At 34.0% G+C, this 27577-nt stretch overlaps 1 protein-coding gene across 7 annotated transcripts in view; it reads right to left on the bottom strand.

The window, feature by feature from the left end:
• Spock3 (SPARC (osteonectin), cwcv and kazal like domains proteoglycan 3) overlaps positions 1 to 27577 on the bottom strand; it is a 419208-nt gene that overhangs the window by 211895 nt on the left and 179736 nt on the right. For 6 of the 7 annotated variants that reach the window (XM_074055028.1, XM_074055027.1, XM_074055026.1 and 3 more), the window contains one exon: positions 2092 to 2206. In XM_074055028.1, the coding sequence (XP_073911129.1) occupies positions 2092 to 2206 (115 nt within the window). Of the gene's footprint in view, positions 1 to 2091; positions 2207 to 5966; positions 5986 to 27577 lie in introns of those variants that run through there. The other variant, XM_074055030.1, reaches the window with a different exon arrangement.

The following is a 27577-nucleotide window of genomic DNA, read 5'->3' as shown; positions in this document are numbered from 1 at the left end:
ATTCTTTGGTAAATTTATTTTAAAATAAATGTTAATCAGTTTCTATGCCCTTTCTCACTTTTAACACATATGCAAAGACACACATAAAACAATGTGCCTAGATAATCTAGGTTGAACATCTCAATTCATGAAACTACTTCTCAAATTTTTCAATGTTATATATTCTACAAATAACAGATATTTTATTACATTCCTCAAAGAAAGCATGGACTAGTCAATATGTAAGATTTGAGTCTGTAGTATTGAACTGACATAGACCCTACCTTTATGAAATATATCATCAATTCAAGGAGAATAATTTTAGACACATCATTATGAATGTGAACAACACAAATGTGAATATTAAGAAATTTAAAGTTCTAAGATAATGGACAAAAGGATATAACGTCTTGTTTTGGAGGCAGGAACTTGGGCAGCCTTTTTTGGAAAGCAGAATCCTCTCTATCTTTGAAGTAAAACTCAGTGGCTTCCATTCTTTTTCTCTTTTATGGAATCAATGGAAGAAAATAGAACTCCAAATGAAAATAATGGCAATTGCTTATATAAACTATGCAAATGGCAAAAGGGCTTAATTTAGCCATCTTTTTCTGATTTCACTTCCCCACCCCAACATACACCCACACTTGCAATTATAAGACCTAGATTATTTGTTAGCTACCATTTGATCAAACTGCCTGACAAAGCTCTTCTTTAAATAAAGTATAAACATCCATTATGTACTGATATCCTCAAAGCAAATAAAGCATATCAAATATTAATCTAGACACCAATTCTTTGCAAACCAGTTATTTATTTATTGAGTGTAGTTTGTATTGAGTAAGAAATTTTATTCAGTTTCTCTCAGTCATAGAGCAGAACTAAATGGTATTTGCAAAAAATATTGAAATCTACATACTTACAACCTTGTTTTCTCCTGCACGGCACTACTGCACTCTATACCAAAGGCAAAACTGTCTCTGTGGGTTCTGTATTTGGGATGTTTTAGCAATATATATTAAGGAATATTTTGGCTATCTGTCTCCTGAAGTCTTTACCTTGAAGAGGAAGTTTCTGTTTGTCTGTGGATAAGTCTTTGGAGTGAGACAGAATAAAACAGAGCACATACATGGAGGTGTTATATGTGGTCTATATTAATAATGAGCAGCAATGAAACTTCAATGTTTGCTATTTCCTACAAGTGCCCTTATGGTTTTTTTCCTCTAATGCTATTTTTCCATCTTTTGGTGTGTTATGACAACATAATTTATATGCAAATTCACAAATGGCAAAAGTCCAATTATCCTATGAGAATAATCAAATTAGCAAAATTTCCTTATTAATTTGATTTAAAGGTAACATATGAATTAGGTTCACTATCACAACAAAAGATTTACCAAAAATAATTTTTTTAAAAGCAATACAGGAAATGAGTGCCCCATCAGCATTCACTTTTGATGATGACATGTGCCAGTCCTGAAGACCCAGCACCAAACTACACAGGATATTTCTAAACTACTGATTCTTCTCAAAGCAGAGCCTACTATACAGAAATGATGATAATTGTAGCAAAAGATGTTTAAAATCCTTCTTTTCCATCCAAGAATTTTGGGTCAGCTTCCAGAAAGCAGATGCAAGGACTCTATTGGCACAAGTGCTTCCTAAGGAAGGTAAACTAAAATGATCTGTTCTCAAACTTGTATGTTACAGACATTAATCTCTTTGTTAGGAACATCTAATTCATTTTCTCCTTTAAGTTTACTTCTACTTAGTTGAGTGGTCATAAACAAAAATAAAATTTGGAGGATGCCAAAATTATAATTCTTCTTCAAACTTGAAAAAAGTACAAATATCTCATTATAACATTTTAATTCAATCTTTACAAAATCTGTCTTATTTAACAATATATGCCTGAAATTCTATAATCCATAGTAATTGTGATTGATAAAAATGTTTCACTCAGATGAAACATAATTATATTAACCAAGCTTCTGAAATTGTTTCAATAAAGCTCTGTATAAAAGATTAGCAGACACTGACAAATATTTATACACAGCCATGATTCCTGGCAAGGAGTACTGCCCCATTAATGGGATTTAATTTGACAACGTTTACCTGTGTGTAAGCCTTCGGTGACTAATGCAGACTGCAGTCTGGGAATCTTGAGTAATGCACACTTTATGGCGACTACATTTCATCTTTAAGCATGGATCTTTAGCTGGATCTAAAGCTAGAGAGAGAGGGGAGGGAAAGAGGAAGAGAGAGAGAGAGAGGTGATTATACAGGCTATATTAAAATAAGTTTCTGTAAAATAGAGGAATCTAGTCTTATCAAATATAATTTTGCCCAGTAATTTCATAACATAAAGCTGTGAACTTTCTTCACAATTTCCCTCTACTAAAATACGCTTCTACATCTACTCACATAACTCAGATGCAAGGTAACAGCCACAGTTTAGTCTCATCCACCCTTGTCAGGAGTTAAAGTGCACATACTGTGGTGATCAGAAAATGAACAATCAAAATAGCCATGTCAGATTAAAACTCTCTACAATTACTACTTCCATCAGAGCAAAAAATGTGGAGAAAAGTTGAGGTACGTAATACTTAATAGCAGTGGAAAATTACAATCTATATTTCTGCTTTCCTTAGACAGATGCCAATGGATAGATCAAAAGGATAAAACCCCAAAAAGATATCAATGAGTATTGATGCGTCTTCGAATAGCCAAGAAAAGTCTAGAGCTGGTCTTGGGGGTGGACCGAATGCATCCTGGTAACAACTGAGATGTTACATTTCAATTCTTAGGTTGTTTTCGTATAGCATATAAACCAAAATTTCTTTAAGAAGCCTGTTTTGATAGCTGGCAAAGCAAAGACTATGTGATATGTTGCTTTTTTATAAACACTTCATTGACATGTAATTCATAGACTGTATACTTCATTGAGTGCTTACAATCAGTGGTTTTCAACACATTCAATACCAATAGTTATCACTGTCCCATTAGTACTAAAAAAACGTTAATCTAATTTCTTTCTCTATCAATTGCATACTCTGGAAATTTCATGGAAATTGAATTTTTTTACAACTGGCTTCTATTATGTGAAGCAGTGTATTTAAGATTTAACCGTGTTGCAGCATTAGTTCCTACTATGTCACTTCATATCATTGGATGATATTTTACTGCATGTATATACTACATCTTATTTATCTACTCACTAATAGATGAGCATTTTGGATTGCTTAAACTTTTTAGCCATTGTGAATAATGCTGCTTTTGGTCATCATTTCTGGGAGGAAGTCATAAACGGAGTGGGTACAAATAAGGAAGAAAGTAATCTGGATCTTAGAAAAGAATCTTGTCCAAAGTTGAGAGAAAGAAATGATGAAAAAAGGCAAACAAAAATTCTGTGGTATGAAAAACATTTAAACCAGGGTAACCAAAAGAATCTGCATTTTGAATAGGAAAAACAATATTTGGAAGAACGCTGGGCTATCCATTTGCCATGACATGTTGAATCTGAGCCGAACTTTTTCAGTTAACAAACTTAGGGAAAATTTAAGCTAATATCTAATACACAACTTAATGTTTAGCTTTATGCATGTGTCAAATCTAAAACATATGTTATGATTATCAATGAATTCAATAGAGATAGATACTATGAATGTATATATAAACATGTTTTATTAAAAGACAAAATAAATCTTTAAATTTCTTACTTGATATCCTTTTTACTTGAGATACATAAAATATAATGATATAATAACTAATAGTCAAAAATTGTAACATGATTAATGTTTAAGAAATAAATTCATCTTTTTGGAACACAGATATTTCAATTTCCTTCATAATGAAGGGTTTTTTTTTGTTTTTTTTTTTTTTTTGTACTGGAGTTTGATCTCAGGGCCTTCACCTTGAGCCACTCCACCAGCCAATTTTTTGCAATAGGGTTTTTTGAGATAGGGTCTTAAGAACTCTTTGCCCAGGCTGGCTTTGAACTGTGATCCTCCTGATCTCTGCCTCCTGAGTAGCTAGAATTACAGACGTGAGCTACCAGCGCCTGGCATCATGAAAGATTTTTGTTAAGCAGTGGTTACATTAGTTGTAGTGTTGCCTTGTTTTTAAGTAGCTTCAAAATATAAGATAAGTATATTAAGTATTTCATTCCCTATAAAATGTTGGATATACTTTGTTTGCTAAGTGAATGCAGATTGCTAGAAAATCCTCATTTTGCTCTCATGGCTTAAATAACAATAATATAACAATAAAGAAGGGCATGCACATGTCTCTTTGATATTCCTATTTCATTTCCTTCAGATATATACCTAGATATAAGTTCACTGGATCACATGGTAGAACTAGTTTTACTTTCTTGAGTAACCTCTATATTGTTCTTTATAATAGTTGTAAGTAATTTGTATTCCAACTAACAGTCTGTAGGCATTCCTTTCCTCATAACCTTTACAAAATCTGTTATTTCTGGTTGTTTGATAATAGCTATTCTTATTGGGGGGAGATGATATCTCACTGTATTACTGTAGCTTGAATTTGCATTTTAACCTAGGACATTCTGAAAGATCACTATCTTCATTTTAAAATAAAATTTAAAGTACATATAAAATTGTCATCATTTATCTAATTTAATTGCACACTGAATACAGTTTGTTAACATTTTAAGTATTTTTCTAGTATTCTTTACCTTGTAGAATACACATTAATTTTTAAAAGTCCTGTGACACTTCTTACATCATTTCTCTAAGGGAAATCAGAACTTCTAAATTATTGTACAACAAGAAGGGAATTATGAGAATAAATTCAACACATGTAAAAAAATTTAAGGAGAAAATTTTCAAAGAAGTCTATATAATGGATCAAATAAAAGAACAGAAGAATTTGTCAAGTGGCAGATAATACAATAGAAGAAAGTGAACCTCAAAAGTAATCTATAATACAGAAAAGACCAATTTCTGGGTATATGATTTTTCAGTCATCCGTATTTTTAGTAGAACTTACATTGTTGTCAGTTTAAAAATGACAAAATAGCACTGGAAATACAGATGCTTAAGATTTTATTCTTCAAATCATAACAATAACACAACCAAATTTTTTTTTTCTGAAGACCATGGATTAGAATCAATCTTATCCTTAAGATTAAAGGCCCCTGGCATAGTTCATCACCTCCCTCTGTTACTGCCTACTTCTATTCTTTTTCAACTGAATGCCTTCTATTCTACTCAGCATCAGTTTATCTAGCTTTCTCTGTAGTATCCAGTAAATCTACCTCTAGACAGATTACACCTAGTGTAATTGAGGTCACATGGCTGTGTTCTTTTTCTTTACCCCAAGCTTTAATGATCTTTCTGATTGATACGATTCTAAGGCCTAACAAATAACTAGGTGTTTTATTTTATTTCAGAAAATATAGTCTGTGTTTCAAATAATTGGGGTTTTTTTTTATTCATTTATTCACATGTGCGAGCATTGTTTGGGTCATTTCTCTCCCCTGCCCCCCCTATTGTCTCCCCTTACTCCTTGCTTCCAGGCAGAACCTGTTCTGCCCTTATCCCTAATTTTGTGGAAGAGAAGACATAAGCATAAGAAGGAAGACAAAGCGTTTTGGCTAGTTGAGTTAAGGATAGCTATACAGAAAGATTCCTAGCACTGCTTTCATGTACAAATGTGTTACAACCCAAATTGATTCATCTCTAACTGATCTTTACACTGCTTCCTGATCCCCTTCTCTGTTGCTTTAAGGTTTCTGTATTAGTTCCTCTGGAGTGGGGACATCAAACACTTTCATGTTTTGGGTTTCCTACCTATTCCCATACCTCCTGTATGTGCTGTCCCCTTGTCATGAAACCCAAGTCCAACCACATTGCTGCATTTTCCCTAGATCTAAAGTCCTCATATGAGGGAGAACATACGATTTTTGGTCTTCTGAGCCAGGCTAACCTCGCTCAGAATGATGTTCTCCAGTTCCATCCATTTACCTGCAAATGATAAGATTTCATTCTTCTTCATGGCTGAGTAAAATTCCATTGTGTACAAGTACCACATTTTCTTGATCCATTCATCAATAGTGGGGCATCTTGGTTGTTTCCATAGCTTGGCTATTGTGCTGCAATAAACATGAGTGTGCAGATGCCTTTAACTTTTGAATTTCATTTAGTTTGTGATATAGAATTTTCCTCACTCTTTTGCTAGAATATTATTTTTTTACTTAGGAATTCTTCACTTACTGCCAGATAAAATAGGAAGGATCAGGATTGGTTCACCTACTAATAGCCTGAGTCAGCAAGGGTAGGCGGAAGCAGAAAAAATATGTGAGTAATGGTTGATATATTTAATTCAGTTCATAAGGAGGAGGCCCAATGTAAAGAGAACACAATAAAAGAATACATAACACAGATACCTAGTCTGAAAAACAAATATGGATTTTGTTGTTGTTGTCTCATGCATAGTAAACATGTCCTGTACCATGGAGCTAGCTCCTTAAAGCAAGGCAATAATTTATAGTTAGGCACTGAATTTTCAGGGAAGCAAAATTGTCATTGTGACACTTACTTAGGTCAACAGTGGCATTACTATAATGCGAAAATAGGTATTAATTATTGAGAACTGAAATAAACCTTAGCAGACTAGGCTGGAACTCAGAACTTGGACAAATTCATTCACTGATTTTAAGTGTTTGTCCACATGGTAACCATGTTTTAGAACATCATGCCATATATAATTAATGATGGAATTGAAGATGAGCAGGTCACCTTAGCTCAGGACATTTCAGAGAAATTGTTGTTCAGATACTAGAAAACTATAACAGAAACTGAACTATCTTGACTCAGATTTTTGTAAGACCAGTGTAGTACAAAAAGACAATCAGCTGTATAAAAAGAAATTTGTACCAGATGATTCTTAAAGTCATGCTCTGCCTTGAAAGTGTGTTAGTCCATTTTAGCATAAGGTTTTGACACAAAATATCCTACATATAATGGGCCATGTCCTCAATAGACTCAACAATCTTTATGAAAGAGACAGATATAATTAGCTAATTAGAATATGTAGTCAATTGAAAATTTTGCACATACACACAGATATATGAATCCACAGATATATACATAACACAGGAGGTCAAACAATGATGAATAAAAGAAAATGAGAATGAATGAAAACTTAGGTGGTTTAAATGCAATAACAGATCCATCAAATAAAAAAAAAACCTCCAATATAAGAGGACAGAATGAATAGCATAAAAGTATAAAAAGAATATTATATTCATGGCATGTCAAGTTCAGGAACAATGAAATGAACAGCAATTTTCTTGGAATCACTGACTTCTCTTACATATCCTTAAGATTCTGAGAGCAGAGATGCCAAAACCATCATAAGTACCATACTCAGAATGCCTTGTAGAAGGCTCTGTAAACCTTCTACTCTGGGACAGAAATGCTCCAAAAGTATTTAGAACTTAGAAATTCAGTGATTTTTGGATTATTGAAGTATAATCACAAATCTCAAATGTTCTGACAATTGAGAGCTCAAAGTTTTTGCTTTGTTTGGATTTTGTTCTATGGGAGAGGCAAGGCATGGAAGATAATTTTATATATAAATATATAATATCATAGAGAAATAATGCTGTGAGTTAATGCAACACAGTTTGTGGTTTTCAGCTCAAATAAGTATTTTGTTTTAAAAGGATTACTATAATTACAAGGTTATTCATTAGAGTTTTGTAAAGTTTTATATACAACATATGCATAGTTTAGCTTGTATTATTTAACATACAAATCATTATGGGCTCTGGATTATTTGAAAATTTCAAAATCCTGAAACACCTTTATCCTAAAGATTTGGATGCAATAAATTGCATGCAAAAAAATTCCAACTCATTCAAATAAAAAAGCAGGCCATAAATTGCAACTTATTCAGTTTTTGCAACATGCCAGTAGAGTTCGTTGTTGTTTATATGCAAAATATTTCTAAAACCATTCTACAAAATACGTAGAATCATCTCAGATTAGATGTAAGGAAACCATAGCTCAAATATGATATTTCTTCTAGGATATGTAACTTTCAAATCATGGAACTAGTACTTAAAACCCATGTCATTGGGTAGTGTAAATGATTTACCCCTGAAATATTCTGTTTCCTGGGCTTCCAAAGAGATTGAACATAGCTATAACAATGTCTTATGATAGTTTTGCTCAACATGATATACAATAAATATGTATTTTAATACGTTAAAGTTATAAATAGTAAGACAAACAGATAAGGCAGCATGACTGAATTTTATCTTAACATTTGTCCAGTTTTTATTCTGAGACTATTTTTATGGATTTTGTGTCGCTTTCTGTCTAATAGATTGGCTCTAAACACAATTATTTGGAACCTAATACTGTCTTCTGATAACTCTCCAATGCAGAAAAGCATTCAACAGAGCCTCCAGATTATCTATTTAATCTGATCTTTTACAAGTCACACAAAGCAAAAAAAGATTTGGGCATATCATTTACTATTTAATTATTCTATCTGCCCATTATTTTAGAAAACATTCTATATATGCTTTATTGTAAGTCTGCCTTTTTCTTAGGCACTTTTCAACTCAGGGACAATATTTCTTTGTACTCACTGGGGCAGCACAACATTTCGTATAAGTCTTCCTCGTTCATAACTCAACCCTGGACTCCCCTGCTCCATGTTGACCTTTTATCACAGCATCTTCATGTCCAAGGAGTCCTAGCACAGACTTTGTTATCATTCATTTCTACAGAACTTCCTTTCCATAGAGATGTACAGTAGGAACATTTCTACTGTTGTTATTACTAGAATTCTTAAGTGTGTTTTCAATTAGCAGAAGTTTTGTCCAAATAGTGTGTATACCTCTGCATTCACTCTGCAGCTTATAATTGTCAGTTGTCAAATATTAATGTTAGACTCACATGATATACACATTGTCATTTTAGCAACAGGCCAGTTCTAGACTGTACTCCCCATAAAAGCTTGAAATAACTGTCTGCCAAGAAGTTAGTTATGTGGCTTATAAGACAAGATTATCACCCTATGTAAAACTGAAAAACCCAAAATTAGTGCTTTAGAAAATCCTCTTTTTCTTTTGTGGTAAGAAAAGTATGATTGGACTTTATAAAAGTAGAGTAGCAAAGTTGAACTTTTGAGAAGAAGGTGTGTGTTAAAGAGAATCTCTAAGAGCTCCCTGATGTGCCAATCTACAGCTTTCCCCCTTAGTGGCAGAAGGTGACAAGGAAGTGCATAATTATGAATATTAGCATTGGTGAAAGTCTAATGATTGCAATGTGTTAGGCCATGTAACTATCAAGTTAATATACCTGCTTCAAATCAGGCTATTATATATATATATATATATATATATATATATATATATATATATGTATGTATGTATGTACATGGAAGTGCCCTAAGGAAACTCCCTGTTGTAGCTATCTTAAACAACCAAAAATGTCATTTAAAAATTTTTTTCTTACACAAAATTGGAAATCAGGAGGGCATAACAGGTCCTGCCGGGGGGGTTGATACCAGTGGGAGGAGGTGGGAAAAGGGTATAAGAGGGTGAATATAGTGCAAATACTGTGTACACATGTATGTAAATGGTAAATTGAAATTAGTCCAGGAATGAGGGGAAAAGGCGGGGGGGAAGAAGAATGGAGGAGGGGGTAAATTCAAGTATGATATATTATAAGAACTTTAGTAAATAACACCATGTACCCCCACCCAGCACAACAATTTGAACAGAGAAAAAAATTATTTTGCTTTGAAAGTATCTGTGAAAGAAGTATACTTCTTCTAAGCGTACTCCTAAGTGTTGAAAGGGAAAAAGCATGGAGAGAATTGAATGGTTGAAAGAGAAGCTGCAAATATTCATGACAGAAACAAAGTTAATGCAAACTGGAGAAGATGTGAGGACTGAAAAGCAGTTAAAGAACATAAATGTTAAAAATACTGATAGATTTATTTCTTGAGTGTGGGAAGCGGCCATTAGAATTCCAATAACATGACCATTGCATATCAAAAATGATTTCTTTATATGCTAAGATGAAAGATTAAAAATATACATTTAAAAATACCTAATTTTTAAAAGTTTAATAAAGGATAAACAAGTTGAGATGGTTCCTAGTCAACTGAAAAGCTTTATATATAAGTTTTTATATTTAATCCTGGAAGATTTAATCTTATTATTAATATAAATGTACACTTCTTTTTTATCATATTATTATTGTACTCTGATTACATTGTGACATTAACAAAAGTTCTTACAATATTATCATATTGAAATTATCCCGTAATCATTCTCCCTTATCCCTCCTCCCCCCATTTCTGGAATTGTTTCAACAGTTCTCATTTTTCTATTTTCATACATGTGTACATAACATTTCTACTACATTCAGCCTCCTTCACCCTTTCCTTATAGTCTCCCCTCTTCCACTGGTACCAGCTCCCAGATGGAATTTGTTATCTTCCTATTCCCTGATTTTGCAAAAAGGCATTTTCATTTATTTAAGATAGTTATACAGGGAGTTTCTTTGTGACAGTTCCATGTATATATGTATTATAATCCAAATTGGTTCATCCCCTCTATTTTTCTCCTTTCTACCTTGGTCACTTTCTTATGGTGATTTAAACAGGCTTAAAAATGCTATATTCATTCTTGTATAGAAAGTGGGCTGGCGGCATGGCTGAAGTAATAAAATGCCTGCTTAGTAAGCATGAGACCCTAAGTTCAAGCTCCGGTACCATCAAAAAAATAAATAAATAAAAAGCGGTACAGGGTAAACACAGGTGACAAATGTACACTTCTAAAATCATTTTTCAAACACTGGAAGATCAAGTAGTATTAGTCTATCTATCACCCCTATTAGCAAACTTAAATGTATATTATTAGAGGTAATAGGAAAATGAAGCCACAATAATTATAGCAAAGGATGTATTGTATAGTATTTGGATATATAAGTCATATTTTGACTTGTGTAAAATGATATTAAACAATCACCACTTAAAGCACTTTTTTTCCAAAAATAATTATTTTAAACATTCACATTTATCTCTTGAACCAAGTAAATTGCTCGTATGTGATGATTATACTTTTAAAACTATTTTATTCCTTTTTTTCTTCTATATAACTGGCATATTTCGCATTTTTACTGAGAAACTCTTCTATATTCAATTATGTAATAGACTGAAATATTCTTCGTTGTGTGATGCAAAATCCAGTGCTGGATTGGGGACTGTACTTCAGCTGGAGTCCTGAAAAGCCTCTCCATTAAGTTAATAGGAAAGACCAGAAACTTGCCAAAATGAATAGAGTGGTAAATGCATTCATATACTTTGATTAAAAAAAAGTCATGATACTTTCCATATCACTGTTAAGATTGAATTTGCATGCTATGAAAATTTAGGCTATAAAACTAACAAAAATTTAGTGGATATTGATTAGAAATCTTAGGGCTGTATCAGAAAAATATGCCGAGAGAGTAAAACTCTCTCAAAAATAATGCAAAAGAAAGTAAATATAACTGAAGATGATGGCACAGAATTTACAAATCACATGATGAGAAAACCATTATGAAAGGATTCATAAACTCAGTTAACTCAACAATAAGCATATCAAGGAATCAAGCTGGATGTGGTGTACATACCAGTAATCCCAGCTACAATGGAAGCAGAGATCAGAACGACATAGGTTTCAGTCCAATCAGGGCAAAGAGTCAGAGAGAAACCATTTCAACCAAGAAGCCAGTCATGGTGGTTTATAACTGTAATCCCAGCAAGGTGAGAGGCAGTAGGCAGGAAGACTGCAGTCTGAGGCAAAAATATAAGACACTATCCAAAAAAATGATAAAGCATAAAGAACTGAAAGTTTGGCTCAAGTGGTACAGCACCTGCCTAGAAAGCACAAACCCCTGAGTTCAAATACTAGAACCATCAAAGAGAAACATGGGACTGGTAGAGTGGCTCAAGAGGTAGAGAGCACGAGGCCCTGAGTTCAAATCCAGAAGCACCAAAAAAAGAAAAAAGAGACAGAAAAAGTTTAAAAATATCCTTTTGAAAATCAGAAGAAATAATGTATGTAAAAATGTTTGATTTACAGAATAAAAATTTACAATGATGAAAATTAAAATGGAACTTCTAGAAAATAAAGTTTAAATTAAAATTTATTTAGTATATTAATATAGAACACTAGTACTCAGAATGATAATGAATCATAGGCACAAGTATTAAAAATAAATTCACTACAAAAACATGTTGAAGTTGCAAAATGATAAATGATAAAAGGCCTATGCTGAAAGTAACCCAAGACAAAGGACAGATGGGTTACAGAGAACAACCACATACTGAGTGCAGATTTACCTGCTCTTGAAAATTGATGGCTAAAGAGCATGCAATCCTGCTTTCATTGCGGTGAGAAAAGGCTAAGTACCCCTGAGAATCCAGACACAGGTAAATGATCCTTTTGGAACCTTTTCTTTCAGGAAAGATACATGGGAGTGGATGGATATCATAGGAATAACACAATTTGCACAGGTAGAAAGAATTATACACCCTTCAAGAAATAGAAGAAAATACAAGTGAACTCAGAAGGGTGAATTGCATAAAGCAATGATGAATGAAGAAACTGGTAGAGAGTTGACAACTTAAAATTAGCTATGTCAGTAAACACAATAATGGATAAAAGGACTTATTTGCACTGGTGAGGTAAATGAGGTGTAACTCATGAAAAATAGTTAGAAAGCTGAAGGTCACAGACCAGGGCTAAAACAAAGGTCTCAGCTCTCTTCAGGAGGACAATGAGCCACTAATGATATGGTTACTTCCATCCCATGTTAGTTGTGCATGTAAATATTTAAAAGAAATCACTAAAAAAAAGAGCTTTCACAATTTCCGACCTAAGCACAAAGGAAAAAAGACACTAAATGAAATGTATGTAACACATCAACTAAGAATCAAGAACAGGGAAATAAAGGCAAAGGAAACAATTGTAAAAATAGGAAGCCCAAAATAAAATGATAATAGCTCAATTATATAAAAAACTCACAAGGGATACATATAAAACAAAGATTATGTTTATAAATCCACCTAAGGGTTACCTGAGAGCTGCCTCTGAAAAGTAATAGCTTACAATAAATGAGAGAACAGTTTGCTAGACAAATGCTAGCTAAAAGGACAGCAATTACAGGAATATTAACATAAAAATTCCACAAATGATGATGGTAAGAAGCAAAAAGTTTCAGTTGGCTCTGGTGCCTAAAGCACAGCTATTCAAATAGCTTCTTTAAATCACCCTTCTAGGTGCTGTGCAAGTGAATCAGTGATCATCACCTACCATGCATGAGGTACCAGGTTCAACCCCCAGAATCACATACACAAAAAAAGCCACCTTTCTTTCTTTTCTATAATCATCATTGTTCTCATGACTAAATGTTCCTAAATGTGTACTTTATGTTACTTTCCCAAACTTCAAAATCCTTGTTATTTGCTAAATTTCAAATGAATCAATAAGAAAATAGTTGTACAATTTATTGAGAATGAAGTAGCCAAGTGTGAGAAATTATTGGAATTATATCTGTGAATGTGTCACTTTACTCATATCACCTGAGAAAAACATATGTATAAAATTCATTTTGCCTTTATTTCCTGAACGTCATATTTCATCATCAACATTTGCTTTGTGCCATGTGTATCAGTCCTGTTAATAGCAAACATGTAAGCAAATATGTCCTTCTCTTTGAATTTCATTTGGTAATCAAAAAGTATATTTAGATGATGAGAAAGCTCTTTAGCAGCTGTAAAGGAAAAAGAAGCAAAAGTGAAAGACTAATTTGGACTTTCATGGGGAAGTAGTGAAGACGTCAGGTAGAGATTAACCAATTTGGGTTGTAATATACTTGTGCATGGAAGCAATGCTAGGTATCTCTCTGTATAGTATCTTAATCTCAACTAGCAAAAATGCTATGTCTTTCTTATTATTTCTTATGTCTTCTCTTCAACAAAATTAGAGAAAAGGGCAGAATAGGTTCTGCCTGGAACTGAGGGGGGTAGGGGCAACAGGGAGAGGGAGGGAGTGGGGGACAAGGGGGAGAAATGACCCAAACAATGTATGCACATATGAATAAATGAATAGAGAAAAAAAAGAGCAGATAAACTGTGAAAGTTATAGATTGCAATTTGAAGAAAAATGTTGAAAAAATTGCAAGATCACAAATTACATATCTACCACACATTTACTGAAATGTCACTTTAAGTTTGTGTGTTCTCACATAAAGTGAAGTGACCAGTAACTGCAACATGAATTTAAAAATCTTCCTAAAGTTTCAGCAGTGTAGCATTAAATGTTTTCATGCTAACAAAAATTCACTTCACTGTAACTCTATACTATAGAGTCAAAGGAAGAAGTGGTTTTCTAGGGAATTTTTTAAACTTGCCAGATGTTATACTGAAAGGCTGTGCAAGTGAGCAGCATAGAGAAGAGAGGTAAGATAGTTAATTAGACTTTTGACAGGCAATTTTGTGGTGCTAAATGTGATAAAATATAGCTTGAAGTCTTTGGAATGACTTTCTTAGTTTCAAGCCTTAATGTTACTTCAGTTATATAAAACCCACTTACACTAACTTTGGTCTCTCCATTACAAACATTAAATGGGAGTTTAGCAGATTCAGATACAATTGCTGGATTAATTTAGTGATAAACATATATGAACACATAATGATTTTATTTTAATGATATCTCACCTTTTAAATGTTTGTTATATCCAACTGTCTACCACGTTGATGAATCAAAGTTAATGAAACCTCCAAGCTATACAAGGGAGAATTTCATTCTACTGTTGTGCTACTCTAGTTAAAAGTTGATGAAGATCTTTAAAATACCATTTCGTCTAAATCTTTATCATTCTTTTTCTTTTGCAATATATAAGATTGTCTTCCAAACTCTAACTTATCCATGCTAATACAGTTCCTTTTACAAAATAGATTCATTCTAGTCAAATTGATTATGTGTAAACACCTATCATTTGTACTGGTTTCTCCTTTCTAGTCTGTTATTTTATGTATGATGAAGCTAAATCTCCATCAAAAGTTTATATTTGGAACTTTCTTTCCAATATTAGAACTGAAGAAGCGAAGCTTTTAACTCTACAACATAAAATTACTTATTATATAGTTTAGTTTTTAAATGTCCTGGAAGTTATTATAAGGCATAAATAAGAGATGTGCTTAAAATTCACACAGTTAAATTAGGCACCAGTGACTCACACCTGTAATCCCAGCAGACCTCTGCAAGGAGGCAGAGATCAGGAGCATCGCAATTCAAAACCAACCCAAGTAGTTCACAAGATCCTATCATGAGAGAATGTATGGAATATGGAGACCTTTAAATCAGTTAATAAACTGAGCTGGGAATTTAATTACATTAAAATGACTAAAAATAGTTCCCCAAGTTTTTACTAGGTTCAAGACACAAATTTAATGCTGCAAACACTTTCTGGGAGTTGGATAAAGAATCAAGTCAAATTTTACTTGCACTCAACTAATGGAGATCATTCATTTAATATTGAAAGTCACAACTATATATAAGTATATACAGCTGAATGTGAATATGTGAAAACTATGATCTCTTTAATTACTGTACATTATTTGCTTATTTCTCAAGTCCCTGAAAGCAAAAATTCATTTAATGAATGCTTTAATGAAGAAGACAACAACAAATGTACAATCTGGTTTATAATTTTAAAGTAAATTATAAACCAATTCAATAATTAGATAATAAGTGAAAATAGGAATTTGATTTAATTCTGGTGGAGTGTTAAATCTCCCAGCTGATATTCCAAATCACTTTTCTTTTTCCAAGATAGCACCTGAGTACACTGTGGGAGGGCATGGCAAAGAGTAGATGTAGCTCTCTTGGGTGTAGACAATGAGTCGTCCATCATAGATTTGTGTCCATGCCACTGGCCCTACTCTTCATCTTTGGTGGCAAAATCACATCACCATGCAGGGGAGGAAGCCACACCGCAAGCTCTGGTGGTTCTCAAGGTAGTAGCTATGCTGCATAGGAAGTGAGGATGGTCTTAATGGTCCAAGAACAAGACCCCTTCTGAATAAGGAGCTGCCCCACCAAGGCTACTTGGATGTGTCAGTGCCTGAGTATGTTTACAAGGGAATTTCAAGTGGTCTGAGCTACTGTCCCAGCAGTGAGGCAGGGATAATCTAATAATCTCACCTTCCTTCTCTCATCTCAGCCTCACCAAAAAGTGGGGTTGAAGCCTGAGGAAAGGGAAGTAGAGACCCAGATGCAACCGCTTTCTTTTCTGTCATTGTTCCTCCTACATTTCCTACATCATCCTTTCCCAGCTAGGAAAATGGAAAAGTTCTTTTATTCTTCACTAATTTCCTATCTTTCTTTTACATGTCAGTCTTAAAGAGACACATCACACACCACAGAATAAAATTATGATCTTAGATTTTTTGGCCTCATTCTTCACAGCTTAACATCAGTAGTGTAATTAAAATCTGCAAAATACTTTTCCAAGCCATATTTTTCAAAATAATTAAATTTGCAAGTTTAATGCTAAAAAAACATTTAGTTCCTTCTTTTGTTACATACAGAAGTATCACAGTATCTTAATGGGGAATGTGTACACTACAAAGTCTAGGTTTTGTATATTAAATAGTTCATCATGCAATGCAAATGAACAATTGTCAAAATATTGTATCTATTAGTTTAGTTTAAAAGTTGAACAATGACATATACAGTGACTGTGACCTCTTTCATTAATCAAATAAAGTCTTTTATAATTATGTTTTCATTTTATTATCATTATGTAATATTTTATTAATTATATATATTTTCCAATAGCTCAGTCAGAAAATGAATTTCTGATATTGAATATCAAAATTTACTTAAAGAGTTAACAACTTAGCTATTTGTCTTCACCTCTTTCATAATTTTAGATATCACAGAGCTACATCTTGTAATTCTAAAGGCCTTCATGGCAGTCATTAATTAGGTTATGCTATAATGATTTACCACTTACAATGTCAAGAGAGTGACCACAGATACCTTTCGAATATGCTGAATGTTTAAATTAATACTTTAGCCAAGAAAATTTCCAAGTGTCTTTATATTTCTAAATTAGGTACTTCGTGATATTAGCTTGCCAAATATGGCAAATCATTAATTTGATAGATGATGACTAAAGATAACTTTCCTGTGGCAAATAGCAAATAGAATTTTCATTTTCATGAGGTTGAAGTACAGATTAGAGTCTTCAACAAATGACACCTGTTAGCAGAGTACCTAATAAATGAAATCATTAACCCTAACTTTAGTGGGAGATTTTCTCTTTCTCAGTGGGGATACCTCATTTTTACCCTGTTACTAACAGGGGCAAAAATTTCTATTGATTTAAAACATCAAGACCCAAGTCAACACTAGTCATCAAGGACCTCAGGATCATTGAGACACGTCTCTCCAAATGCTTACCATGAGGCCATTGGAAATAAACCCAGCTCTTTCCTTTTACCAAGAGCCAGAACAAGGGGTTGGTTATACCACCACAAATCACCTACTCTTTATGAAGCAATGTAACTCTCTTTGACCAGTCTTCAACTTCTTTTTCAAAACTTAGAGCTGAGGTTGACAAAACCAGTTTCACAATGTCTTTACACATTTTCCAAAATGTAGTCTTGTACTTTGCTTAATGTCTTTAAATCTCTGGATCTTTGCCACCTATTTTGTTATTTTTGGCTTTTGAGGCTTTGACAGAGGCCATGAAACCACTAGAAGTGAGGAATATAACTCCTGTTTTAGAAGTCAAAATAAAAGCTAAACTTTTCTGAAAAGTTTGAGTTGTAGTAGAAGACACAAACTCATCTCTTTTTGTTCACTTATTAATATTTAGTTATTTAAATATTTATTTATTATCTATAAATAAATATAACATATGTGTGACTAATTTTAATCATAAAATGTTGAGAATATCAAATCTGTAAAATTATATTGTACATAGTATATTATATGTAAATATGTATATAAATATGTACATTTGCATATTTTATTACTTGTTTATACAGTTTATTATTAATTTTTATATCTAATCTGTACCTTTATTTTAAATTATTTTCATTTATTCTGCTAAATTTTAATAGAAAAGTACTAAACAATAAGTTATCTTTGTAGCTGTAGACATTGAAAGGTTTTATTTACACAATATTGAAATACAAATGTTAGGTACTACTGGCTACTCTTGGATACCATTTATTCTCTCCTGACCATATCACTCACATTCTCCAGCTTTCTTTACTAAAGAGTCAGAACTGTATGGCTCAATTTTAATTGATGTCATGTGAAGTAAAGAGCAACAATTTCAGACTTATTACATCTATATGTCTCATTCCAGTCCACTACGATACATTTCCACTTGAACTGAGATGATGCTATAGCAAGGTATTACACAGTCATGTACTGCAGAGATCAAAGATGCATTTATCTGGGCTGCTATACAGTGATAGGAACACAAGATCCATGTAACTTGAAACACTTTTGGATGTTATACAAGTAAAACTTCAACTGATTTAGAATATTAACATTGGGACTCTTTGTATTGTGACCTAAAAAATCCTCATTGACAGAGAGATGTCAATATCTAGAAGTACATTGCACACCTCAAGGAAGTGGACATACATTGAGAAAACCCTTTGAACAACAACTTAAGTATTAATAAAGACAGGACTATAAAAAAGATACAGTGTATGTGTGAATAGGGTTCTAATTAGGGGGGGAGGGAGAATGTGGGAGATTAAGGTGAGGGAATATGGTTGATGGACTTCATATTCTTGTAAGAAATAGAACAAAGAAATCTCTTGCAATTGCTTTAAGTGAGGTGGAGAGGGGATTGAGGGGGAGAGAAAGTGGGGGTAACATAACTGATGTGCAATATCAGTCTAATAGAAAAGTCACTATGAATCCCCCTAGTATATACTAATAAAACAAAAAATAAAATAAAATTTAAAAAAGAAACCTAAAATATGTGACATTATGTTATTGGTAAAACAACAGGTATTTGGAAAATAGATATAGCAGTTTGGAACAAAATGGAAACTCATGTTATGCATTAATAAAAACATTTAGAAATATTCACATACTTTAACTTTCAAGTCAGATATAATGCACAATTGTCATCTAAGTGAAATAACCAAATATTACTTACAGACATTCAAAAAGAATAACAACATAAACTCAAAAGCTTCTGTATTTCTTTATTTTGGATGTGTCTTTTCTAAAAATCAGGTTGACAACTATTCCCCATTTGAGCAGAATTAAGAGAAAAGGCTTTGGGTAGTGATTTTCACCTCTAGGACACTTATAGAATAGGCTTATAAGTATAGATTCACTGTCATTTACTCTTTTGTCACATAAAGACACAGTATTTCTCACTCCCTTTTTGCTTTCCCACTTTTCACTTTCCCACTTTTCACTTTCACTTTTTCACTGTGTGAGGATGCAGGAAAAAGGCTCTCACCAGAGGCTGGAGCATTGATCTGGGACTTCTCTCTCATGACCAGTGCAAGCTCATCCTAGAAACCTAACTTGGAGTGACAGGAGACTAAGAAAGGACAAAAGACAGAAAACAAACATGCAGAAAGCTGGGGTCATGTGGGCTGGACACTAGGATGGAGATATACAACAGCCTCACAGCAACAGCCTTGTTCACCTCCAGCAAGTTTATTATATACAGTGGTAAACAAGAAGGTGAAACAACAGTTCTGGGGGCAGGGGGGCATGTGACATTGTAGTTATCAGTAATAGGAGAAACCTGTGATCACTACTCTCTGAACTAAACATCTTAGGAAAAGCAGCTGTGCTGCATTTTGCCCTCAACCCCTTCTCTGTCTGGGGCTGTGCCAACTCAGCCTGCAGATTATTTGACATAACTGTGCTTATGTCAATCCACTCTCTCAGGCAGAGCTGTGCTTATGCCTTGCATTCACTTCACACTCTCTTCTGGTATGCTCTCTACACTTCTCAACCTCTAGATATATAAAAAATAAATTTCTTTTCTTTGTAAATTTCCCAATCTGTGGTATTGACTTATTACAGGACAAATGCACCTAAGGCATCTATCATAACACAATCTCCAAATCTATGAGAATATTAAGAATAACTTTATGATACATGGAAGAACATAATTCTTTACCACAAAAGTAATCATCTCTTCATTACCATGGCAAAAAAATAAAATAAAAGTTCTCCTCTAATAACCACTAATACGTGCAAAATAGCAATCAAAGAAGAATGTTGCAAAATTGTTCTGACAAAGAATGAAGAAAGCAGGTGTAATAAGTTTGTTTACACTAATTTTATTAGGCAAATAAAAAGGGGGAAAAGTGAGGTCCAAATCCTAATTTGAAATATCCTATCTGTGTTCATTGAAATAAGTGACTATTTCTGAAAATATAACTGAAGAAACATCTGTAAAATTGAATTACATATTGAAACCAAATTAACAAAATAGTATTATCCTGTGCCACTCACAAAATATAAATTTTAAGAATGTTACAGTCTGAAAAAATTAACCTTGAAGCAAAATGCACAGACTTACAAAAAAATTCAGTTTTTAAATAATAAGCCCAATGTTTTAATTTTAGAGTAACCACTTACCATGGCAAAAAACCACAGAAATCTTAACACATACTTACTCACTGAATTTCTATTTAAGACATATTTTCATACATTATGTACTTACAAAGGATCACTTAAATTTTACTATAATAATCTTTAGCCAGGTGGGTCAAATCTGAAAGAAATTGTTAGGTAAAACATTTATAGTAAAATCTATTGGTAGTTCACTCATCCATCCTCTGAGTAGTTATTTAGATAGTGATATGTGACAAGCTCTTCTTACTTCCCAGTTAAGTTCTCAAAAGTATGTGCAAAGTGATTTCTAGGAACAGAGGAACTAAGATAAGGAAGGCTCAGCAGAAAAATGTCAGCAAACAGAAGAATTCCCAGGACAACACTCTTGCAGCTCATTTTCCTCAGATCAGAATGACAGAATTGGCACTGATGAGAAATGTCCTGGAATTATAGCTACTGTCCAAGTAGTTGTACCAGCCACATGATACAAAATGATCCATATTTATATAGTGACAAATTAAGTCAAGCCAAGATTATTTTGGATGTCACAAATGATCCTATGCAGCTCTCGAACATACAGACACACAGACATGCCTAGATCATTACTTAACCTGACATTAATGAAAAAATAGATATTGTAACTGTTTAAGGTTTTTAGATATGACTTATTTTTCAATGGGGTTTAATTTTATATTAAAACTTATCTGTAATATCATAACACTGGCTCTGTATATTAATCTACTTTCCAGAGTGTAAGTGATTACACTGTAAAAATTCTACTATCACCCTGGTAGTTTCTAGAAGTTCCATAGATTTCATAATGTGAATTATCCATATTATTGAGTGTGCTATTTACAGTCACATACTGAACAACTGTGTCTAGGCAGTCTGGAACAAACAAAAGAACACCAGATCCAGGTTGAGATCCATGCAGCCTGGATACAAGCTTTGTAATCCATAACCCAATAGGGGAATTCTAGGGCAAAACCTGAGGTGTTTGACAAGGTCAATTTCTCTTTTGCTGTCAACTTTTCTGTACTTAAAAAATATTCTCTGACTTTCTCTAAGGCCTGACCAGGAAAAAACAAATAATGAGTCAGCCCAATTTGTTCATTATAAACTAGGCAATTTCTAATATTTAAAAACATTTTCTTATGAAACAAAATTGTATGTTTCAAAACAGTGTCAAGGCCAGATACATTGGCCCAAGCCTATAATCCCAACTAGTCAGGAGGCAGAGACCAGTAGGATCACACTTCAAAAATACCTTAGGCAAAAAGTTAGTGAAACCCATCTCAATTAATAAAGTGGGCTTGGTGTCTCATGCCTTTCATTCCAGCTATGCAGGAGGTGATAGGTAGGAAGATCCACAGTCTGAGTCCAGCCCTCAGGCAAAACAGAAGACCTTACTTGAAAAAACTAAAAAAGTCCAAAAAAGGGCTGGAGGCATAACCCAAGTGGTAGAGTACTTGTGTAGAGGGCATAAAGGCATGAGTCCAAAACCCCAGTACTGCCTAAAAGTATTTTAAAAGAATGAAAAATTAAAAGCAGTGTCAAGCAGTATTGGAAAATGAAAATAAATTGACTGAGGGTGTCAATTTATTTGACAGGTACCCCTGGTACAGGGTCATATTGTTCTGCCACCTTTCTCATAACCTGTGACTATGATTTCATATCATGACAACAATAAAATAAAAAAGTATGTCCCAGGTTTATGGCTAGGTAGAAATAAATTTTACTGTATCATGGTCCTGTTCAGAGCTAACAGTGAAATTCAGGACTAAAAGTCAATCTAATTAGATAGAGTGTGTGTAAGTACATTCCATTGTGTACTTCATGTGGGAGGAGAGAGAACTTGAGTTATAGATAGACACCAATCATGGATTGTGTCTGATGAGCCAACTGGCTCAACACAGATATAGAAGAATAAGACTGAGTGACAGGGGACAGGAAGCCAGTAAGAGAGAAAAGTGGATAATCCACTAGAAATTACATACAAAAAATAGAGATGATTTTCTCCCATATAAATACCACCCAGAGGGTGGTCCTTTCTGTCAATCAACTCTATTTCTAATACCAGAGATTTTTCCTTTTAAACTTCCAAAATATTGTTCAAAACTCTATGTACATGCCGGATGTGGTGACATGTATAGGTACTATGCCCATTCATTTTTTGTTTACTGAATGTTTTTCAATCCAGTCCTTAGTGACTAATGGCTTTTTTTCCTCACAAGAGTTATCAGACTACTAAGGTTTGTCAAAACTATCAAGACTGTAAGTAACTGCTGCAGTCCCAATATAGCAGCATTCTTCAGAAGGACCACTTGACTCCTTGGAACCCAAAGTGATTTTATCAAGACTAAATTACCACCAAGAAGAAGCAAAACTCTGAAACCTGAACCCCCAGCATGTACAAAGCTTCTCCATGCCACATTACACTGAGAAAACAGGAGGACTCCCACACCACCAGACAAAGGCTCCAAACCTGCTAGGGAGGTACAGACCAAAGACTAGGGACAGAAACAACACCCAGTGGAATGATGGGAAGACAAAAAAGGATGGAAACCATTCTCCCACCAAAGGTAAATTAGTACAGGATTCAAAAGCAAATGAAGAAAACAGATACCCAGTTCCAGACTCCAACAAAACAAAGATAAACTACCCCAAGGAATGCAACAAAGCCCACAAGAACAACCTGAAAGAAGAAACCCTGCAAGAAATCACTGAGAATTTCATGGAGATGTTACTAGAAAAGGTCAACCAAAACATACAGGAGGCACTGAAGAAATTCCAAGACAAAAAAAGAAAAAGAACATGAGAAGACACAAAAATGAATAAATGAACTCATAGGAGCACTAAATACCAAAGTGAAACAGAGAACACCATAAATAGAGAGATAAATGAATTACGTATGAAAATTGAAAGTATTAAAGAGGGCATGACCCATGATATGGAAAACTTCAGAAAAAAGAGTGAAACAGAAATACAAAACACAATGGAAGACCACACCAGCAGACTAGAACAAGCAGAAGAATGAATCTCAGAACTTGAAGATAAAATGGCAATTAAAGGAAAAACTGAAGCACTATTACTTAAACAACTCAAAACCTGTGAAAAGAAAATGCAAGAACTCACTGACTCCATCAAAAGACCAAACCTGAGAATCATGGGCATTGAAGAAGAAGAAGAGGTGCAAGCAAAATGAATTCGTAATATGTTCAACAAAATAAGAAAATTTCCCAAATCTAGAGAAAATTATGCCCATTCAGGTACAGGAAGCCTCCAGGACACCAAACAGACTTGACCAAAGTAGAAATACCCCACGACATATTATCATTAAAACAACAAGCACAGAGAATAGAGAAAGAATATTGAAGGCTGTAAGAGAGAAAAAACAAATAACATACAAAGATAAGCCCATCAAAATCATAGCAGATTTCTCAACAGAAACATTAAAAGCAAGAAAGACATGGAGTGAGGTATTCTGGGCACTAAATGAAAATAACTTCAACCCTAGGATACTCTACCCAGCAAAACTATCACTCAAAATACGTGGAGCAATAAAAGTCTTCCATGATAAGCAGAAAACAACACATGACCACTAAGCCACCACTACAAAACATTCTTCAAGGAATTCTATACACAGAAAATGAAAGCAAAAAAAAAAAAGAAGGGACAGGAAGTACCAAACCACAGGAGAAAAGAAGGCAAAAAAGTAGAAACTAACATTGATTCAACTTCACACAATCAAACACTTAAACACAAAAACAACTAAATGACAGGAATCACCACATATGTATCAACATTAACACCAAATGTTAACAGACTTAACTCCCCCCATCAAAAGACACCATTTGGCAAACTGGATTAAAAAGGAGGACCCAACAATCTGTCTTGCTTATAGGAGACCCATCTAATTGACAGAAACAAGCACCGGCTTAGGGTAAAAGGTTGGAAAAAGATTTACCAAGCTAATGGCCCCTGAAAACAGTCAGGAGTAGCAAAACTTACCTCGGACAAAGAAGACTTCAAACCTACATTGATTAAACGAGATAAAGAAGGACATTCCATACTAATAAAAGGAGAAATACACCAAAAGAAAATAACAATTATCAACATCTATGCATCCAATGTCAATGCACAAAATTTCATCAAACATACTCTGAAGAACCTAAAAACATATACAAACTCCAACACAGTGGAGACTTCAGTATTCCGTCTACCACCAATAGATAGGTCATTTAGATAAAAAATCAGTAAAGAAATCCTAGATCTAAATCAAACCATAGATAAAATGGACCTAGTTGATGTCTACAGATAATTTCATCCAACTTCTGCACAATATGCATTCTTCTCAGCAGCCCATGGAAACTTCTCCAAAATTGATCATATCTTAGGGCACAAAGCAAGCCTCAGTAAATATAAAATAGAAACAATCCTATGCATTCTATCTGATCACAATGCATTAAAACTAGAACTCAACAACAAAAGTAAAAACAAAAACCATGCAAACAGCTGGAAACTGAACAACACATTGCTCAATGATGAATGGGTCATGGATTAAATAAAAGAGGAAATTAAAAGGTTCCTGGAAGTTAATGAAAATGAAAACATGACCTGACAGAACCGATGGGACCCAGCAAAGACAGTCCTAAGTGGAAAGCTTATAGTCATAAGTGCATATATTAAAAGGACAGAAAGATCTCAAATCAATGACTTAACGCGTCATTTCAAACTCCTAGAAAAACAAGAACAAAGAAATCCACAAACAAGCAGAAGTACAGAAATAATAAAAATAAGGGCTGAAATCAATAAAATATAAACAAACAAACAAACAAAAAAACCATACAAAGAATCAATGAAACAAAAAGTTGGTTCTCACTAAAATGAGGAGAGAAAAAACCCAAATCAGTAAAATCAGAAATGCAAAAGGGGAGATAACAACAAACACCACAGAAATCCAGGAAATCATCAGAGACTACTTTGAGAACCTACATTCTAATAAATTTGAAAATCTTGAAGAAATGGACAAATTTCTAGATCTTATGACCATGCAAAATTGAACCAAGAGGACATTAATCACCTGAACAGATCTATAACACAAAAAGAAATTGAAGCAGAAATCAAGAGTCTCCCAAAAAAGAAAAGTCCAGGACCTGATGGATTCTCTGCTGAATTCTATCAGACCTTTAAAGAAGAATTCATACCATCCCTCTTTAAACTGTTCCATGAAATGGAAAGGGAAGGAAAACTGCCTAACTCATTTTATGAAGCCTGCATTACACTCATCCCAAAACCAGGCAAAGACACCTCCAAAAATGAGAACTCTAGGCAAATCTCCTTAAGGAACATCTATGCAAAAATCCTCAATAAAATAATGGAAAACTGAATTCAGCAACACATCAGAAAGATCATTCACCATGACCAAGTTGGCTTCATCCCAAGGATGATCCTATACCTTAAAAAACCAAAAAACTGTACCCCAAAACTCCTAGACACTATAAACAGCTACAGCAAGGTGACAGGATACAAAATCAACTTACAAAAGTCATTAGCTTTTCTACCAATAACAAACAAACTGAGAAAGAATATATGGAAACAATTACATTTAAAATAGCCTCGAAAAAAAAAAAATCAATACCTAGGAGTAAACTTAACAAAGGATGTGAATGAACTATACAAGGAGAATTACAAACCCATGAAGAAATAGATCAAGGAAGACTACAGAAGATGGAAAAATCTCCCATGCTTATGGATTAGTAGATTCAACATAATAAAAATGGCTATACTACCAAAAGAAATCTAAGTGTTTAATGCAATTCTCATCAAAATCCCAATGACGTTCATCACATAGATTGAAAAATCTTGCCTAAAGTTCATTTGGAATCACAAGAGACTGCAAATAGCCAAGGCAATACTCATCAAAAAGAGCAAATTTGGAGGTATCACAACACCTGACTTCAAACTATATTACAAAGCAATAGCAATAAAAACAGAATGGTACTGGCACAAAAACAGACATGAAGACCAGTGGAACAGAATAGAAGACCTGGATATGAATCCACACAACTATACCCACCTCATTTTGGCAAAGGGGCCAAAAATATACGATGGAGAAAAGACAGCCTCTTCAACAAATGTTGCTGGGAGAAGTGATTATCCATCTGCAAGAAACTGAAACTAGATCCATGTTTGTCACCCTGTAGTAGTATCAACTCAAAATTGATCAAGGACATTAATATCAGACCCAAAACTCTGAAGTTAGTACAGGAAGGAGCAAGAAACATTCTGGAACTAATAGGTATAGGCAAGGACTTCTGCAATAGAACCCCAGCAGCTCAGCAACTAAGAGAAAGGATGGACAAATAGGACTTCATAAAATTAGAAAACTTCTGCACAACAAAAGAAATGGTCTCTAAAGTGAAGACACCACCCACAGAGTGGGAGAAAATATTTGCCAGCTACACATCAGACAAAGGACTGATAACCAGAATATACAGGGAACTTAAAAAGCTAAACTCTCCCAAAATCAATGAACCAATTTAAAAAATGGGCAACTGAACTAAACAGAACTTTCTCAAAAGAAGAAATTCAAATGGCCAAAAAACATATGAAAAAATGTTTACCATCTCTAGCCATAATGGAAATGCAAATCAAAACCACACTAAGATTCTACCTCACCCCTGTTAGAATAGCCATCACCAAAAATACAACCAAAGACACGTGTTGGCAAGGATGTGGAGAAAAAGGAACCCTCATACACTGCTGGTGGGAATGCAAGCTGGTGCAACCACTCTCGAAAAAAATATGGAGGTTTCTTAAAAATCTAAACATAGATCTGCCATATGCTCCAGAAATCCCCTTCCTGGGAATATACCCAATGGAATGCCACACAGGTTACTCCAAAGGCACCTGCACACCTATGTCTATTGCAGCACT

The sequence above is a fragment of the Castor canadensis genome, chromosome 14 (genome assembly GCF_047511655.1).
Source record: "Castor canadensis chromosome 14, mCasCan1.hap1v2, whole genome shotgun sequence".
In the NCBI taxonomy this organism is placed as follows: domain Eukaryota; kingdom Metazoa; phylum Chordata; class Mammalia; order Rodentia; family Castoridae; genus Castor; species Castor canadensis.
Note: the sequence above shows the minus strand (reverse complement) of the source record. Positions and strands in the feature narration are given on the sequence as shown.